This window comes from Salmo salar, chromosome ssa15 (assembly GCF_905237065.1).
Source record: "Salmo salar chromosome ssa15, Ssal_v3.1, whole genome shotgun sequence".
Lineage (NCBI taxonomy): Eukaryota > Metazoa > Chordata > Actinopteri > Salmoniformes > Salmonidae > Salmo > Salmo salar.
Window position 1 is genome coordinate 93,710,371 of NC_059456.1, and position 20,886 is coordinate 93,731,256.

The window sequence follows — 20,886 nt, forward strand, 5'->3', positions numbered from 1 at the left end:
CTACCCCAAGCCTTGTCTGCTTCCCAACTGGCACCCTATTCCCTATGTACAGTATTGCACTACATTTGACCAGGGCCCTAAGATATCCTTATGATAGGAATCCCTGTGACAGGGAACTGGTCAAAAGCAGTGCACTATAGGAAATAGGGTGCCATTTGGGACTCACATTGGAAACAAAGCAATAATACAACTCCGCTGCTTTGGGAAGAAAACAGAGATTTTTACTATGCAGCATTGTGAACTGAGCTGACATTCATAGGATGAGAATCCATATGTTACAGATGATTTGATCATGAAGTCAGGTTTTATGACAGAGTCCAGAGTCCAGATTCCATTTTTTATGTGCATTAGTTTGGCTATGGCTGGGTCTTTCATTGACTTTGTCTAAAGTCAATAAAATGTGTAAGCTATTTTATAGCCTAACTCATAGGCTATTCTATGCATATGAATTGCATTGCTTAAAGTTATTGTTTAGTACATTTGCCTAAAAAGCTGTATTTTTTTTTTTTATTCATTTCCCCCCCAGCCCCTATACTCTACAGTTATTTTGAGATGTCGCCATGTTAGACTATTGCGATGCGCCTACTAGGAAAACTCTGTGCTACGACTGTTGAGTTATATGCCATGTCCTTAATTTACCACAAGAGGAGGTTCTCTCCTGAGAAATGCAGTGGACTGGGTTCAGTTATGTATATAAACCTTGGATTACTGATGCTATATATTGGCAGTTGAGAGTATGCGGAGTCCTCCATAGGAATGAATGGAATTCTATTTTATTTCAATTAAAGGACAAAATTACATGTATTTAAGTATTTTTTGTTGTTGTAGTGGGTTGTACTACATTTAATTGAAATACTATAGAATTCCATTCATTCCTATGGAGTACTGCTCCTACATGGGAGTGCCACTGCCAATATGGCTGACTGGTGGCTTCAAGACTTCTCAATGGCACAAACATAGCATCAGCAATCAAGGGTTTACATACATCATTAGTCTGAGTCAGAGAATATTCTCTGAGCGGGATGTCATAAAAAGTCCAAAAACCTGTTTTGAATATAGCACATCCTTCCTCTCCGGAACCCTGGCTGGGACACTTCTCATGATCTCATCTGTCATCATAGTAACATAGAAGCATACTAGTATGATTCTTGGGAGCTCTACGGTGCACACCTATCAATGCTGAAGTTAAGAGCAGCTGTGTGCACAAAGCTAGGGGAAAGCTTCCACAGTGTTGGAAGACCCAGTGTGGCATTCTTTAAAAAGTTTTAAAATAAGGACGTTAAATAAGTTCTGTGTTATATACAGTAGGCCAATGTGTTATAATATTTCGGACCTGTTCAACTCTAATGACAGACAGATTTGAGGGTGTACACTTGTCAATCAAATTGAAACAGAAAACAACTGTCCTTGTGCCAATATGGTTGGTGTAGGGGCGCCAGTTTAATGCGCTGGAAAGAGTCTCCGCGCTTGCGCAAAGGGAGCTTGCCGCGCAGTTTTTCGATTTTCTCTAAGAATTGAATTGGTGACGTCATCCACTGGTTCCAGAGTGCTGTGTGTCGGCGCTTCAGACTCACCGCCATCCACTCAACGTGTTGTAACCACCAGTAACAGAGGCGGTGGAGCTCCCAAAGAAAAAGGCGCTTTTATTTTTAATTTTATGGCATGGGTTATTTTCAACACTGCCGCAGTGACGGAAATCCGAGGAGATTGTGAACTAGTGGGACATTTCTAGATGAATGGCGAAGCCACATTGTGTTCACAATATATTTTCCTTTGAAAAATAGTGTGTGGGCTTATATGGATCACGCATGCTGATACTGTATAATATATATACATGACTGCATGAGAACAACTCGTAGGCTCACTAGGTTGTAGCAAGTCTTTCAATGTTTCTACATTTGTATCCATTGCCTACTGCTGCCAGTGAAGCTACCGTAGCTATTCTCAGTGCGTGGTTGCAGGGCGCAAAGAGAACGGACAATCGCACCCGACCATTCTGGGTGTTCGGATGAGGTGTTTGAATATATTCTCTGATCTTATAATTCTAGCCAACGTTATATCCAGTATTTTATATATATTAAAAAAGCAATGACATCTGGCATTGCAAAGGTGTTGGCAATGAGGTTGTTCTTCGTGGGATTTCTGCTCAGTTTGGAGATCCTATCTCCTACAGCATCTATTGATGGTAAGTGACAGTCTAGTGTGTTGTAGCCTATTGCTTTGTGAAACTGCATGCCCACTCTTTAGCAATATAGGTGTAACATGGAATGTGGGCTATTCACCACATAGCCTACTATTGGCCCAGGACCAATGTCTTCATAACACCTATAGGCATTAGACTCAACCAGTCTGCTAGTGATCGATATGAACAATAGGGCTAATCATATAGGTGCCATGTTTGTGAGACAGACTTCATAGGATATAGGCTATCTTGCCTGCTCACCTTTTGTCAAATGATCATTTCATAAACACCTGTCTGTAGCCTGGCATATATGATTCATTTAGGGTGTTATTGACATAAAACAACTGTCGTCAACTAACCCACAGATGTGTTGAGCTTCATATGGGTTCATTTTTTCGTAAATCAAAGGGGATTCAAAGCCATGCATGGCTACACGGACAGTGTTGTGCTGCCAGCTACTCGGTTTGATTCCCATTCCCTCCCAGATGAGATGTAGCCCCACGAATGATTAAAAATACTGTATGCCCTTTGTTCTTGTGCTGTTGTTGACATGCTCGTTCAATGTTGTCTTGTAAGGTTATTCAGCAGGTAGACGATGCATATATCACAGCACATCCGTGAAAGGGAAAGGCCTGCGTGTCCCCAGTTCTAGGTAGGCTAGACAGACACGGCACTACACTTTTCCTTGGATCGATCAGTAGGCTAATACGGACCCGATCAATATGCCTATGGCGTATTTATGCGTATGAATCATTTATGGGTCAGAATCTATATGGCTGTAGGCTAAGGATTTTTTTGCAGTGATCAGGTTACACCTTCGCGGGTTCACTTCAAACCAAATCCTATCGAAATATCCGTTTTCATGTTTGTTTTGAGCTGCATGCGCTTAGAATGTAAAAACAACTATGTTGCGGTTGGTCAGTTGTAATCTTTATAAATATAGGCTATTTTCGTGACTTGTCCGGACGAGCAGCTAAGGTTAGAAAGTCTTGGAAACTATACATTCATCACAACATCATAGACCTATTCACTTGATGACAGTCAGATAGCCTATAGAGAACTGAATGAAATAATCGAGTAATTTTCCAGTAATTGGCTATAATGATCAGCTACATTCTAAAGTGCATTCTTGCAACAATTATACAATCTCGTGCGACATTATGACCATACACCTTCAGAGCGAGAACATTATAACATTGTAGACAATGATTTGGAACGTCTGGCAACATTGTTGCTATACAGTGTCAAATAGACCAGCATTTGTCATATAGTGTCACTGGCATAGTTCATTTGACTTAAAGGGAATGAATAGGCTGCTCTTGTATTATAGGTAACTCATACCACATTGGCTATGCATATCTAAAGCCACAACCAGATATTGGACTGAATAGTTTTTCTCATGAACATTTTGTTATGATAGAGAGATGAACTTGACTTGTTTTGGTGTTTTAAAACCTAATGTCACTCAGTAGTGCAGTACTGAGGCAGCACAACGTGCGTTACAAAATACACTCTTACTAAACAACCCACTATTGCAAAAATACCCCAAATTGTTTTTATTGATGCGCATAAATAATGTGTTGGGTTTCCAAGGCATTGAAGGCATGTTTATAAAGGTCCCTCCCAACTGATTTGAATAATACAGTTGGCCTACATCCGCTCATTTAGTTCTTGAAACTAGGGATACTGAGATAGCAGTAGGTTTCCTTCTATTCACCTTCATAATCCTCCATATAATCCATATTGTTAAAATGTAGACTACGCCATAGTAGAAGCTAACAATGATGCTCTTGTATGAACATTAAAGAAAGAGGCAATACTTCAGTCAATCAGTGCAGGCTCACAATTTGGGGAATGTTGGGAAACATTGGACAGTACTACAACAGTCCAGCAGCTGATCTTGTTGCTAGCACTCGCCACTGATGGGGAAATGCATTCTTTACCAGCAGCAGTGGTGGAAAAAGTACTCAATTGTCATACTTGAGTAAAAGTAAAGATACGTTAATAGAAAATGACTTAAGTAAAAGTGAAAGTCACCCAGTAAAATACTACTTGAGTAAAAGTCTAAAAGTATATGGTTTTAAATATACTTAAGTGTCAAAAGTAAAAGATGAAGTGTAAATCATTTTAAATTCCTTATATTAAGCAAACCAGACTGCACCAGTTTTATGTTTTTTTTATTGCCAGGGGCACACTCCAACACTCAGACAATTTATAGACAAAGCGTTTCTGTTTAGTGAGTCCGCCAAATCAGATGCAGTAGGGATGACCAGGGATGTTCAATTCACAAGTGTGTGAATTGGACAATTTTCCTGTCAAAATGTAACCAGTACTTTTGGCTGCCACGGAAAGTTTATGGAGTAAAAAGTACATTATTTTATTTCGGAATGTAGTGAAGTAAAAGTAAAAGTTGCCAAAAATATAAATAGTAAAGTAAAGTACAGATACCCCCAAAAACTATTTAAGTAGTACTTTCAAGTATTTTTTCTTTACACTTTACACCACTGACCAGCAGGAATCAGTCCGTCTGGAGATCCTTGTGAGTCTCCGCATGACGTTCAGGTAACATTATGTACGGCCAGACCAGTGACGGCGAAATGTTGGGAGACACTGGACAATCACAGGACAGTACAGCATCTGATCTTAGAAAAACTAAACAAACATTAGCAGCAGGAATCAATCTCCATTGATGTCTGGGTAACAGTATGTACTACCAGAGCAATGATGGAAAATGTTGGGGACAGAATCTGATCTCATGTTGCAAGCAGCATGATGATGATCAATGGCACAGATGTCCAGATGCAAAGTCAGAGGCACGGGAGAGGGGGGGGTGAGTGACTGGATGCTATGCTAGAGTCCAGGGGAGAGAGAAGAGAGGGAAGGGGGGTGAGTGAGTAAGTGAGTGGATGCTATGCTAGAGTCCAGGGCAGAGTGAAGGGGGTGGGGGGTGAGTGAGTGAGTAAGTGAGTAAGTAAGTGAGTGGATGGTATGCTAGAGGAGGAGTCCAGAGGAGACAGGAGGAAGGGGATGAGTGTGTGAGTGAGAGAGTGATGCTGCTATGCTAGAGGCCAGGGTCAGGCACTTAAATGAAACACAATCCGGATCACCACTGGGCTTGGCTGGCTGGACGCAGCGTGAATTAGGGATTTAGGAAAAGAGGAGATTGAGGAAGCCAAGGTCAGAGGTCAGAGTTTAGGGCCAACCAGTGTTCTGTTCTGGAGATGGTTTATCTTTAGTTGTTCTGTTCCATGATTGTCCTGGATAGCTGGAGATGGTTTATCTTTAGTTGTTCTGTTCCAGGATTGTCCTGGATAGCTGGAGATGGTTTATCTTTAGTTGTTCTGTTCCAGGATTGTCCTGGATAGCTGGAGATGGTTTATCTTTAGTTGTTCTGTTCCAGGATTGTCCTGGATAGCTGGAGATGGTTTATCTTTAGTTGTTCTGTTCCAGGATTGTCCTGGATAGCTGGAGATGGTTTATCTTTAGTTGTTCTGTTCCAGGATTGTCCTGGATAGCTGGAGATGGTTTATCTTTAGTTGTTCTGTTCCAGGATTGTCCTGGCTAGCTGGAGATAGTTTATCTTTAGTTGTTCTGTTCCAGGATTGTCATGGCTAGCTGGAGATAAACTATCTTTAGTTGTTCTGTTTAAGGATTGTCCTGGCTAGCTGGAGATGGTTTATCTTTGGTTGTTCTGTTCCAGGACTATCCTGGCTAGCTGGAGATGGTGTATCTATCTTTAGCTGCACAGTCAAACAACTCTGTTTAGATATCAAAGATGCAAATCCAGAAACATCGGACACTTGATGATCACATGTTAATGTTGTAATTGTGGCTAAAGGTTTTAGCAAATAGCAATTGTATCATGTTACATTTGATCCAGTATGTTATTAAGGGAGAGGATATACGGTAGCCTATGTGTAGTGTTCTTCTCTGTGGGTTTCTAGTTCATTTCACCACCACTAAAAACACATAGCAGTCCTTGTACTGTATGACTCATATCTTACAGAAAAAAGATACAGATGGGATGCCTCCTACAGATCAACCCATTATGTGTAGGATGTACAGTATTTCTATGTCCCTTGACATTGAGCAGAATTACATGACCACAACTGTCACGCCCTGGCCATAGAGAGGTTTTTATTCTCTATTTTGGTTAGGCCAGGGTGTGACTAGGGTGGGCATTCTATGTCCTTTTTTCTATGTTTTGTGTATTTCTTTGTTTTGGCCGGGTATGGTTCTCAATCAGGGACAGCTGTATATCGTTGTCTCTGATTGGGAGCCATACTTAGGCAGCCTGTTTTCCTTTGGGTTTTGTGGGTGGTTACTTTCTGTTTTGTTGAACCTGACGGAACTGTTGGTCGTTTTGTTATTTTGTTTAAAGTGTTCTGAGTAAATAAATTAATGATGAGCACTCACCACACTGCGCCTTGGTCTACTCCTTGCAACGTCCATTACAACAACAAAGGTAAAGGCTCAGCTCGGCCAACTATTGGTCAGCTGTGGAGACTTGGTTCACAAGGTGAAGAGCGAGGGTAAATTCCAGAGAAGTCTGTATACCCAAGTCTTTAAAGGGGCACTTCACCACTTTTTTACATCATATTGCTTATCTCCAGCACCATAATAGTGGAGATGCGATTTTATGTACACTTTTAAAACCTGCGATTTTCTCTAGACTTTGATTGTCTATGTTTTGTAGTAAAAAAGATAAGAAGAAAAGGTCCTAAGGTCCCTATGATCATCCGGGGTCATTTTCTTTTGATGTTTTCTGTGGGTCAGGAGGTGAAGAGAGAGGATGAATTCCAGAGGTGCCTAGACTCTGTTTTCCTGACCCTATAATGGGCCCTGTTTCATGGCCTCTCCTCAGAACATTCATAACCAGCACTGGAAACATCTACCAGGAACATTCTGCATCCTCCACACACATTCAACAGGTCATAGATTTTACGTTACTCTCTTTAGACTCTATCTTAGCCTGGATGTAATTTTGTTTCTGCTCTCTTACCATCTCCTTATGGAATTGTCATGTTTGACTGAACAATGACAGCAATGGAGTTGGCAAGATCACAAAGACATCTGGGACCAGGTTATCTCTACCATGGCTAGCCTGTCACTAGCAATGGTCATCAAAATTGTTGAAAGGTTTTTCTAATAAAAAATAATTCTAATCAATGCAAGTTGTACAATTGAAGATTATCCAAACATTTTCAGTTTTTTAAATCCAGATATTGACAATTATAGCACATAAAACATTTTACTGGCATGGACTGGAATATGTTCAGGGATTCTTCCGATGGTATTGAGGAGTATACCACATCAGTTACTGGCTTCATCAATAAGTGCATCGATGATGTCGCCCCCACAGTGACTGTACGTACATTCCCCAACCAGAAGCCATGGATTACAGGCAACATGCGCTGAGCTAAAGGGTAGAGCTGCCGCTTTCAAGGAGCGGGACTCTAACCCAGAATCTTATAAGAAATCCTGCTATGCCCTCCGACGAACCATCAAACAGGCAAAGTGTCAATACAGGATTAAGATTGAATCGTACTACACCGGCTCTGACGCTCTTCAGATGTGGCACGGCTTGCAAAGTATTACAGACTACAAAGGGAAGCACAGCTGTGAGCTGCCCAGTGACACGAGCCTACCAGACGAGCGAAAAAACTTCTATGCTCGCTTCGAGGCAAGTAACACTGAAACATGCATGAGAGCATCAGCTGTTCCGGACGACGGTGTGATCACGCTCTCCTTAGCCGACGTGAGTAAGACCTTTAAACAGGTCAACATTCACAAGGCTGATTACCAGGACGTGTACTCCGAGCATGCACTGACCCACAGACAAACTCTCCCTGACTGAGTCTGTAATACCAACATGTTTCAAGCAGACCACCATAGTCCCTGTGCCCAATAACACTAAGGTAACCTGCCTAAATGACTACTGACCTGTAGCACTCACGTCTGTAGCCATGAAGTGCTTTGAAAGGCTGGTCATGGCTCACATCAACACCATTATCCCAGAAATCCAAGACCCAATCCAATTTGCATACCGCCCCAACAGATCCACAGATGATGCAATCTCTATTGCACTCCACACTGCCCTTTCCTACATGGACAAAAGGAACACCTATGTGAGAATGCTATTCATTGACTACAGCTCAGCGTTCAACACCATAGCGCCCTCAAAGCTCACCAGTAAGCTAAGGACCCAGTGACTAAACCCCTCCCTCTGCAACTGGATCCTGGACTTCCTGACGGGCTGCCCCCAGGTGGTAAGGGTAGGTAACAACACATCCACCATGCTGATCCGCAACACGGGGGCCCCTCAGGGGTGTATGCTCAGTCCCCTCTTGTGCTCCCTGTTCACCCATGACTGCATGGCCAGGCACGACTCCATCACCGTCATTAAGTTTGCCGATGACACAACAGTGGTAGACCTGATCACCAACAACAACGATGAGAGTGCCTATAAGGGAGGAGGTCAGATACCTGGCCATGTGGTGCCAGGACAACAACCTCTCCCTCAACGTGATCAAGACTAAAGAGACTAAAGGAAAAGGAGGACCGAGCACGCCCCCATCCTCATCGACGGTGCTGTAGTGGAGCAGGTTGAGAGCTTCAACTTCCTTGGTGTCCCACTTCACCAACAAACTATCATGGTTCAAACACACCAAGACAGTCGTGAAGAGGGCACGGCAAAGCGTATTCCCCCTCAGGAGACTGAAAAGATTTGTCATGGGTCCTCAAATCCTCAAACAGTTCTACAGCTGCACCATGGAGAGCATCCTGACTGGTTGCATCACTGCCTGGGCCGGCAACTGCTCGGCCTCCGACCGCAAGGCACTGCAGAGGGTAGTGCGTACGGCCCAGTACATCACTGGGGCCAAGCTTCCTGCCAAACAGGACCTCTATTCCAGGCAGGGTCAGAGGAAGGCTCTAAAAATTGTCAAAGACCCCAACCACCCTAGTCATAGACTGTTCTCTCTGCTACCACACGGCAAGCGATACCGGAGCACCAAGTCTAGGTCCAAATACTTCTTAACAGCTTCTACCCCCAAGCCATATGATTCCTGAACAGCTAATCAAATGTCTACCCAGACTGTTTGCATCGCCCCCTCTTTTACGCTGCTGCTACTCTCTGTTTATTATCTATGCATAGTCACTTTAACTCTACCTACGTGTACATATTACCTCAATTACCTCGATTAACCAGTGCCCCCGCTCATTGACTCTGTACCGGTACCCCCTTTATATCGCCTCGCTATTGTTATTTTACTGCTGCTCTTTAATTATTTGTTACTTTTATTTTTAGTATTTTGTACTTATCTATTTTGTACTTAACACTTATTTTTTTCTTCTTCAAACTGCGTTGTTGGTTAAGGGCTTGTAAGTAAGCAGGTCTATGTGACAAAATAACATTTTATTTTGACAAATAATGAATGGAGTTAAGGGATTTTGTTGGGAATTCAGGTATTGAATTTAAAAAGTGTGTATATATATATATATATATATTAGAATGCACTCATATACATTTCAAATCAAATCAAAATGTATTGGTCACATACACATGGTTAGCAGGTGTTATTGTGAGTGTTGTGAAATGCTTATGCTTCTAGATCTGACAGTGTAGCAGTATCTAACAGGTAATATCTAACAAATTCCACAGCAAAGCCTAATACACACAATCTAGTAAAGTAATGGGATAAGAATATATAAGTATAAAATATATGGATGAGCAGTGACAGAACATCTAATATGCAATAGATAGTAAAGAATAGATAGTGATGGATACATTATATACATATGAGATGAGTAATGTGATATATGTAAACATTATTAAAGTGACTAGTGTTCCATTTATTAAAGTGGCCAATGATATCAAGTCTGTAGGTAGGCAGCCGTCTCTCTGTGCTAGTGGTGGCTGTTTAACAATCTGATGACCTTGAGATAGAAGCTGTTTTTCAATCTGCCTGTCCCAGCTTTGATGCACCTGCACTGACCTCGCCTTCTGAATGGAGTGGGGTGAACATGTAGTGGCTCGGGTGGTTATTGTCCTTGATTAGATTTTTTGCCTTCCTGTGACATCGGGTGGTGTAGGTGTCCTGGAGGGCAGGTAGTTTGCCCCCGGTGATGCGTTATGCAGACCGCACCACGCTCTGGAGAGACCTGCGGTTGTGGGCGATGCAGTTGCTGTACCAGGCGGTGATACAGCACGACAGGATGCTCTCAATTGTGCACCTGTAAAAGTTAGTGAGGGTTTTTGGTAACAAGCCACATTTCAGCCTCGCTGTTGCACCTTCTTCACCACACTGTCTGTGTGCGTGGACAATTTTAGTTTGTCGGTGATACATACACCAAGGAACTTAAAACTTTCCACCTTCTCCACTGCTGTCCCTTCGATGTGGATAGTGGGGTGCTCCCCTTGCTGTTTCCTGAAGTCCATGATCATCTCTTTTGTTTTGCTGACATTGAGTGAGAGGTTATTTTCCTGAAACCACATTCCGACCTGTAGGCCGTCTCGTCGTTGTTGGTAATCAAGCCTACCACTGTAGTGTCGTCTGCAAACTTGATGATTGAGTTGGAGGCGTGGATGGCCATGCAGTCGTAGGTGAACAGGGAGCACAGGAGAGGGCTGAGAACGCACCCTTGTGGGGCCCCAGTATTGAGGATCAGCGGAGTGGAGATGTTGTTTCCTACCTTCACCACCTGGGGGCGGCCGGTCAGGAAGTCCAGGACCCAGTTTCACAGGGTGGGGTTGAGACCCAGGGTCTCAAGCATAATGATGAGTTTTGGAGGGTACATGGTGTTGAATGCTGAGCTGAAGTCAACTAACAGCATTCTTACATGGGTATCCCTCTTGTCCAGATGGAATAGGGCAGTGTGCAGTGTGATGGCGATTGCATCGTCTGTGGACCTATTGGGGCGGTAAGCAAGTTTGAGTGGGTCTAGGGTGAGAGGTAAGGTGGAGGTGATATGATCCTTGACTAGTCTCTCAAAGCACTTCATGATGACAGAAGTGAGTGCTACGGGGCGATAGTCATTTTGTTCAGTTACCTTAGCTTTTTTTGGGAACAGGAACAATGGTGGACATCTTGAAGCAAGTGGGTACAGCAGACTGGGATAGGGATTGATTGAATATGTCCGTAAACACACCAGTCAATTGGTCTGCGGCTAGGGATGCCGTCTGGGCCGGCAGCCTTGCGAGGGTTAACACGTTCAAATGTTTTACTCACGTTGGCCACAGAGAAGAAGAGCCCACAGTCTTTGGTAGCGGGCCGCATCGGTGGCACTGTATTGTCCTCAATGCACGCAAAGAAATTGTTTCATTTGTCTGGAAGCAAGACGTTGATGTCCGCGACAGGGCTGGTTTTCTTTTTGTAATCTGTGATTGTCTGTGGACCTTGCCACATATGTCTCGTGTTTGAGCCATTGAATTGCGATATCATTTTGTAATGATATCAAGTATTTACAAAATATTTTGTGCTAAAAGAAAGACAATTATATGTGCTTCATTTGCATCAATACACCCATCAAACTAAAGTTATCTTTCTTCTCTTTCTTGTGATGCGTTAAATTCCTGATGACGCTTTAGCGGTCTTATAGATGCAACGGAAATACAATGTATTCCACTGAGCCCATTTCAGCCATTAAAGGGGTGTTTGACAGGTCATTACAAACATTTCCTTGGTGGTAACGCTAAAGGGAAAAACCAGACGACACAAGCAAGAGTATGAAAGAGTCACAAGTGTAAAATGAAAGCAATCAATCCAGCGAGATTTAAGTGACAAGTCGATTTTGCACCCATCAAACACAGGAAATAGATGTCTGAAAAAAAACGGATCCTCAGGTGGGAGGGACATGTGCATTGATACTGTCACATAGGAATGGCCATTGATTGTGATGCTGCCTGACCTGCAGCAGCTGCCAGCTGAAGCTTTTAGTTAGTCAGCTTTTGCACTCTCTCAGGTGGCACACCAAATTCTTTGCAATCATTTTCTCTGTAATGAGATTTGAGAAAAAGTGATGTATAATGCAACTTAAGTACCGTATGTGAAGTGTAGGGAAATGGGGCTGTGCCTTTTGGAATTAACATGCAAACAGGTCTCCATGTTTTCACAAAGTAGCAGTTTAGCCTTTGAATAGCTTGTAATAAAGAGCTTATGAATAGCTTGTAATACAGAGCTTATGAATAGCTTGTAATAAAGAGCTTATGAATAGCTTGTAATAAAGAGCTTATGAATAGCTTGTAATAAAGAGCTTATGAATAGCTTGTAATAAAGAGCTTATGAATAGCTTGTAATAAAGAGCTTATGAATAGCTTGTAATAAAGAGCTTATGAATTGCTTGTAATAAAGAGCTTATGGCGGTGGGTGTTAACTAATACTTCCTTTCAGGAGACAATGCAGCTTGAACCTAAACAGAACTATTAGTGAAATAATAATGCGGAGACAGCCTTGACAATAACTTTATAAAATCTCTCCCTGTATAGCATCCCTTCATGTATAGCATTGTAGATTCAGCCTGAGCTGAGACTGGAGGCTAGAGGCACTAGCCTCCAGTGGTGGCACTACCAAGTGGCACTACCATAATGCACTACTATCTCCCCGTACGAAGGCTTGAGGCTCACAGATGAGTGTTTGTTGATGGTGAGTAGAAGGGGTGTGTTCTAATTGGTGTTTTCTGGTAGCAGCTACACAACTGTTTACTCTATTTAGCTCCTATAAGACCCGGAAGGGAGCAGATCGGTTTATTGAACAGAATGGGGGTAACGACTGTGTGGGTGTTGATGTGGAAGGGAAGGATAGAAGATGTCTTGGATTTCTCTTTAGGTTATAGAAACTAGAAACTTTGTCTCTCTTTTTCTTTCTGCCTCACTGTTTTGGTTGTCAGTTGTGGTATGCTTCATCACTGTCTAAACCACAAATAGCAACATTCTCAGCCAGTTCTTTTTAAATTGACGCATACTTGATTTGAGTTCCCGGAAAAAAAACGCTAGAGCTAGACATGTAAACAATTATACATCCCAATGCTTCCTAATTCGGATAAATGAAATGCTTATCTGTCTTTTCCATGTATTTTACACAAGGAGTAAGCATAACTGGTTGTAACGTTTGCCTGACATCCGACACAAACGTGTGAATCCTGGCTTTGTGACTGAACATTGTCTTGTAGTTTTACTATCTCTGATGGAGAACTTTGCACCTAGTGCTGGAGCTGGAGCTGGCCCGGGGGGCTCGGTGAGGCAGACAGGCCGCTGGACCACGTTGGTCTCTGGTGACCTTACTCAGAGCACTCTTCTAGTCTTCCAGTTTTGCAGTCTTAGTTCCACCTCCAGAAACACCTAGGCTGTTCCAAGGCTGTGTTTGTGTGTGTTTGCGCTCGATTGGAGAATCAATTGAACAGGAGGCCCTAAGTTCCTCCACTCTGCAGCCTGCTTTCACACCTGGCCAGATGAGGAGAGAGGTATCTGATGTGACTGCTGCCATGTGTCAAACCTGTCTGCTTCTGTTAGTCACAGCTGTTGAACTCAGATTCATGATGCGTCCGAAATGCCCCCCCATCCCCTATCTAATGCACAACTTTTGACCCTGACCAGAACCCTATGGGGAATATGGTCCTATTTGGGACTTAACCACTCTGTGATAAGAGGCTTGGCTGGCTATGCATGTGGCACACATTAGGATAAAAATGAATCACTATCACGGTACTGAGCTCTTTGATGAGGAGGTGGTGGGCCATGTAGACTTCACAGAGGTGAGTCCTCACTTTTAAAAGCTTTCTGTTTAGATATCCTTGACAGGGCATGCATGTACAGCTACACTTTGTCAGACAACTTTGTCAGTGACAACTTGATCACTTTTTCATCCTTACAAAGCAAGTCTTTGTATTTAACCAAGGGAAAGAAGAATATCCATTTAAATGTAGGTTGTAGCCTTGTTATACATTGTTTATCGTTCATTCCTGGCGATTATTGAGCCAGACACACACACTCCTCTCAGCCTCCACCACTTTGATGTGATTCTGAGTGGTTTGGGCTAGCAGAGATCCAGAGAGATCCCTACATATTAAACCATATAAACCTTGAATACAAAGAGAATCCTTTGAATTGAAATAAGGGATGCTGGCCTTCTAGGGAGAGTTGCAAAGAAAAAGCCATATCTCAGACTGGCCAATAAAAATAAATGATTAAGATTGGTAAAAGAACACAGACACCGGACAGAGGAACTCTGCCTAGAAGGCCAGCATCCCGGAGTCGCCTCTTCACTGTTGATGTTGAGACTGGTGTTTTGCGGGTACTATTTAATGAAGCTGCCAGTTGAAGACTTCTGAGCTGTCTGTTTCTCAAACTAGACACTCTGATGTACTTGTCCTCTTGCTCAGTTGTGCACCGGGCCTCCCACTCCTCTTTCTATTCTGGTTATAGCCAGTTTGCGCTGTTCTGTGAAGTGAGTAGTACACAGCGTTGTACCAGATCTTCAGTTTCTTGGCAATTTCTCGCATGGACTAAGAATAGACTGACGAGTTTCAGAAGAAAGTTCTTTGTTTTTGGCCATTTTGAGCCTGTAATCGAACCCACAAATGCTGATGCTCCAGATACTCAACTAGTCTCAAGAAGTCCAGTTGTATTGCTTCTTTAATCAACACAACAGTTTTCAGCTGTGCTAACGTAATTGCAAAAGGCTTTTCTAATGATCAATTAGCCTTTTAAAATTATAAACTTGGATTAGCTAACACAACATTTACATTAAACATTTACTATATAGCTATATAATTCCTCCCACAGTCTTTGTTTGCTTTTTTGGTTTCTGAAGGAATAAGTAAGCCATGCAGGGAGGCTTTTGTTTATGGCTTTTGTAGAGCTGCAATGAATGAATGCCTCAGTTCCATTTATGTGGTCTAGCGTTGGTTCATTTCGTGGCTCCCATGTTCTGTTTTCATAACAGCTGAATCTTGGTTGGCTTTTCCCCTGTGGAAGGCAGTGTAGTGAAGGCTCCTCTCTGTATGTCTATCAATTTCCCTATCTCTGTCTATTTCTCTCCCTCCCTCCCTCTCTCTCCCCCCAGCTGTTGTTTGTATGCATGTTCAACTACTTTGAAAAATGACTGCTGTTAGGGATTAGAATGAGCTTGAATGACCCATGGATATTGTCTGGGGGCAGTAAACTGGTTAATTCTGCTAGCTAGATACTGCATGGCCAGAGGTTTCTCAGCTTCTTTAGCACAAAGCTAAGTGGCCGTTCCTGTTGGATGGGCACTGCACAGAGCCTCCATTGAATACGTTGGGACCGAGGGTTGGGTAGTGTGTGTGTGTGTGTGTGTGTGTGTGTGTGTGTGTGTGTGTGTGTGTGTGTGTGTGTGTGTGTGTGTGTGTCTGGTTGTCACAGAGTGTGGATATAAGTCTTAGTATGTACGGTGTGTTGCAGTGAGTGTCTTTGAGTCCAATTATCCCTAAATATTTTCACCCTTCTTGGTAACACTTTACATTAAGTTGCTCTTATACCTGTGTGGTAATACTATTATTAACCAAATGATTACATAGTTAGCGTATAGTAGAAGAACAACTTAAAGTTGTACATGACATCCGATTGAACAAGAAAAACATAAAGCATTGGACAAGTGTTCTGACAAAACACTTCCTGTTGTATAACCTCTTCCTTACATCTTGTTTTTGCTCTCACAGTCAGTGCTACTAAATAATACCCAGGGATAGCTTCTCTGCCCTCTTTCTCTCCTCTCTGTTCTTTCTCATGCTCCTTGTTTGGTTTTGATTGTTACTTTCAAAGTGAAGGATTCTTGTTTTGAAATATTTCTGCTAAACTGAGCAACTGAGAAATTATTTCAAACTGGACAACAGAGGTCTAATTACATACCAGTGGTTGGTTTAGTTTCTGTTTCAAAATTCCATATAACGGAGAAAGCGGGAAGGAGAGAGGTGATATGTGATGGGGAAACTACTGTCTTTCTCTCCCGCAGAGCCCTCCACCTCTGTCACCCCTGTACACACACACACACACACACACACACACACACACACTCCAAGAACGCAGAGTACTCTGACTCATTGATTTTATTCCGTTCATTTCAGATTCCCATTTGGACTCTTATCTTGTAATACTGTGTAATAGAACCCAATCACTACCGCCAGGCCCAGGAAATGACCCACTGGGAAATAGGAAGGTTAACATGCTGCTATTCCACTTTGGTGAGCTCAGTGATAGAACATGTGGAAGTGTTTCTAGCATTTTAGTGTGCTCACTTAGTAAACATTTGCGCTGTCTCTCTTAAGGCTGTGTTCTAGTTAGGGGACAATTGCAACCGTTCCTTGGCATGATGGAACACTTTTGACTGATTTAGGCCGTGAGGCCGATACGTAAGCTTATTAAATATCAGTGATACTATCAAGAGCAGTGTGCCGTTTCCTTTTTCCTTCATACTGATTTTAATTAATTGAAATCAATTAATTGGGTCGTAATCTATGAATTTCACTTGACTGGGCAGGGGTGCAGCCATGGGTGGGCCTGGGAGGGCATATGTCCACCCACTTGGGAGCCAGGCTCACCCATTGGGAAGCCAGGCCCACCCATTGGGAAGCCAGGCCCACCCATTGGGAAGCCAGGCCCAGCAAATCAGAATGAGTTTTCTTCCCACAAAAGGGCTTTATTACAGACAGAAATACTCCTCAGTTTCATCAGCTGTCCAGGTGGCTGGTCTCAGACCATCCTGCAGGTGAAGAAGCCGGATGTGGAGGTCCTGGGCTGGCGTGGTTACACGTGTCTGAGGTTGTGAGGCTGGTTGGACTTACTGCCAAATTCTCAAATACAATGTTGGAGGCAGCTTATGGTAGAGAGATTAACATTTAATTCTCTGGCAACAGCTCTAGTGGACATTCATGCAGTCAGCATGCCAATTGCTCACTCTCTCAAAACTTGAGACATCTGTGGCATTGTGTTATGTGACAAAACTGCACATTTTAGAGTGGCCTTTTATTGTACCAAGCACAAGGTGCACCTATGTAATGATCATGCTGTTTAATTAGCTTCTCGATATGCTACACCTGTCAGGTGGATGGATTATCTTGGCAAAGGAGAAATGCTCACTAACAGAGATGTAAACAAATTTCTGCACAAAATGTGAGAGAAATAAGCTTTTTGTACATACAGAACATTTCTGGGATCTTTTATTTCAGCTCATGAAACATGGGACCAGCACTTTACATGTTGCGGTTATATTTTTGTTCAGTATATGCACCTTATTTACATAAATATTCAGACCCTTTGCTATGAGACTCGAAATTGAGCTCAGGTGCATCCTGTTTTCATTGATCGTCCTTGAGATGTTTCTACAACTTGGAGTCCACCTGTGGTAAATTAAATTGATTGGACATGATTTGGAAAGGCACACACCTGTCTATATAAGGTCCCACAGTTGACAGTGCATGTCAGAGCAAAAACCAAGCCATGAGGTCAAAGCAATTGACTGTAGAGTTCCGAGACAGGATTGTGTCGAGGCGCAGATCTGGGGAAGTGTACCAAAAACTGTCTACAGCATTGAAGGTCCATAAGAACATGGTTTCCTCCATCATTCTTAAATGGAAGACGTTTGGAACCACCAAGACTCTTCCTAGATCTGGCCTCACGCCCAAACTGAGCAATCGGAGGAGAAGGGCCTTGGTCTGGGAGGTGACCAAGAACCCGATGGTCACTCTGACAGAGCTCCAGAGTTACTCTGTGGAGATGGGAGAACCTTCCAGAAGGACAACCATCTCTGCAGCACTCCATCAATCAGGCCTTAATGGTAGAGTGGCCAGACGGAAGCCACTCCTCAGTAAAAGGCACATGACAGCCTGCTTGGAGTTTGCCAAAAGGCACCTAAAGGACTCTCAGACCATGAGAAACAAGATTCTCTGGTCTGATGAAACCAAGATTAAACTCTTTGGCCTGAATGCCAAGCATCACGTCTGGAGGAAACCTGGCACCATCTCTATGGTGAAGCATGGTCGTGGAATCATCATGCTGTGGGGATGTTTTTCAGCGGCAGGGACTGGCAGACTAGTCAGGATTGAGGGAAAGATGAACGGAGAGATCCCTATGTTGTCTCCTGAAGTCCACAATCAGCTCCTTGGTTTTGTTAACGTTGAAGGAGAGGTTATATTCCAGGCATCACTCCGCCTGTGCTCTAACCTCCTCCCTGTAGGCTGTCTCACCGTTATTGGTAATCAGGCCTATCACTGTCGATTGAGTTGGAGACAAACAGGGAGTACAGGAGGGGGCTGAGCATGCGCTCTTGTGGGGCCCCTGTGTTGAGGATCAGCGTAGTGGATTTACCACCTGAGGGTGGCCTGTCAAGAAGTCCAGGACCCAGTTGCACAGGGAGGGGTTCAGACTCAGGGCCCCGAGCTTACTGACAAAGTTGGAGGGTACAATGGTGTTGAAGGCTGACCTGTAGTCAATGAATAGCATTCTTACATAGGTATTCCTCTTGTCCAGGTGGGATAGGGCAGTGTGCAGTGTGATGGCGATTGTGTCATCTCTGGATCTATTGGGGTGGTATGCAAATTGCACTGGGTCTAGGCTGTCAGGTAAGGTGGAGGTGATATGATCCTAACTAGCCTCGCAAAGCACTTCATGATGACAGAAATGAGTGCTACGGGGCGAGAGTAATTTAGTTCAGTTACCTTAATTTTCTTTGGTACAGAAACAATGGTGGACTTATTGAAGCAAGTGGGGACAGTGACAGGGATAGGGAGAGATTGAATATGTTTGTAAACACTACAGACAGCTGGTCTGTGCATGCTGTGCATAGGACGTGGCTAGGGATGCCTTCTGGGCTGGCAGCCTTGCGACGGTTAACTTGCTTAAATCTTTCACGGAGAACAAGAGCTGGCTTTAGCTTATCGCATCGGCGGCACTGTGTTTTCCTCGAAGCTGGCGAAGAAGGTGTTTAGCTTGTCCGGTAGCAAGATGTCGATGTCAGCGACGTGGCTGGTTTTCCCTTTGTAATATGTGATTGTCTGGAGTCCCTGCCACATACGTCTCGTGTCTGAGCCGTTGAATCGCAAGTCCACCTTGTCTCTGTACTGACATTTTGCCTGTTTTATTGCATAACTGGACTGTTTGTACTCAACCATATTCCCAGTCACCTTGCCGTGGTTAAATACAGTGGTTCGCGCTTTCAGTTGCATTATTAAAGTGGCCAGTGATTTCTAGTCTATGTCTACAGGCAGCGGCCTCTAATGTGCTAGTGATGGTTGTTTAACAGTCTGATGGCCTTGAGATAGAAACTGTTTTTCAGTCTCTCAGTCCCAGCTTTGATGCACCTGTACTGACCTTGCCTTCTGGATGATAGTGGGATGAACAGGCAGTGGCTTGGATGGTTGCTGTCCTTGATGATCTTTTTGACCTTCCTGTGACATCGGGTGCTGTAGGTGTCTTGGAGGGCAGGTAGTTTGCCCCCAGTGATGCATTGGGCAGAGCCCTGCGCTTGTGGGCGATGCAGTTGCGTACCAGCTGGTGATACAGCCCGATAGGATACTCTCAATTGTGCATCTGTAAAGGTCTGTGAGGGTTTTAGGTGCCAAGCCAAATTTCTTCAGCCTCCTGAGGTTGAAGAGGTGCTGTTGCACCTTCTTCACCACACTGTCTATGTGGGTGGACCATTTCAGTTTTTCAGTGATGTGTACGCCGAGGAACTTGAAGCTTTCCACCTTATCCACTGTGGTCCTGTCGATGTGGATAGAGGGTGCTCCCTCCTCTGTTTCTTGTCCACGATCACCTCCTTTGTTTTGTTGACGTTGAGTGAGAGGTTATTTTCCTGGCACCACAGTCCCAGAGCCCTCACCTCCTCCCTGTGGGCTGTCTAGTCATTGTTGATAATCAAGCCTACCACTGTTGTGTCGTCTGCAAACTTGATGATTGAGTTGGAGGCACACATGGCCATGCAGTCATGGGTGGGTGCTGAGCGTGCACTACAGGAGCGTGCACTACAGGAGGGTGCTGAGTGTGCACCCTTGTGGGGCCCCAGTGTTGAGGATCAGCGAAGTGAGCGTGTTGTTTCCTAATTTCACCACCTGGGAGCGGCCTGTCAGGAAGTCCAGGACCAGTTGCACAGGGCGGGGTTCAGACCCAGTTCCGGTATGTTACTACAATCAAACCATGAGTAGTTAATCATGAAACATACATCTCAGCCTTTCTTTTTCCCGGAGAGTTCTTTATTCCTGTCTGTGCAATGTACTGAGAACCCAGCTGGCTGTATGGACAGGGACAGTATATCTGGAGAGAGCCATGCTTCTGTAAAGCAGAGTATGTTACGGTCCCTGATGTCTCTCTGGACGGAGATCCGCACCCTGAGCTTGTCTACTTTATTGTCCAGCGATTGAACATTAGCGAGTAATACACTCAGAAGTGGTGGATGGTTTGTACAGGAAAGTAGTTTTTCTGGTCGAAATGCTGGTGAGTTTCCTCTGCTCTAATATCCAAAAGTTATTTCTGGCTGTATGTAATAATGCAAAAAAAGTTCTAAGCTAATAATGTGAGAAATAACACAGAGAAAAATGATTGCAAACCAGAAGACCATGTCTATCAGCACCATCTTGTTCTGCCTCATAGAGACAGATAAATAGTTCGATACTGCATAGCAGAAATCATTCATTTATGGGATGTCATACAGATATTCGATCTACTGCACAGTGGAAGTTCTACCCTCCACTGA

At 43.6% G+C, this 20,886-nt stretch overlaps 1 protein-coding gene across 2 annotated transcripts in view; it reads left to right on the forward strand.

Annotated features, from left to right (window-relative positions):
- The first annotated feature begins 1,559 nt into the window (after positions 1 to 1,559).
- Positions 1,560 to 20,886, forward strand: part of LOC106572662 (low-density lipoprotein receptor-related protein 1) — a 249,595-nt gene continuing 230,268 nt past the window's right edge. For both annotated transcript variants that reach the window (XM_045696299.1, XM_045696300.1), the window contains exon 1: positions 1,560 to 2,185. In XM_045696299.1, coding sequence (XP_045552255.1) covers positions 2,089 to 2,185 — 97 coding nt within the window. In that variant the 5' untranslated portion in view covers positions 1,560 to 2,088. The remainder of the gene's footprint in view (positions 2,186 to 20,886) is intronic.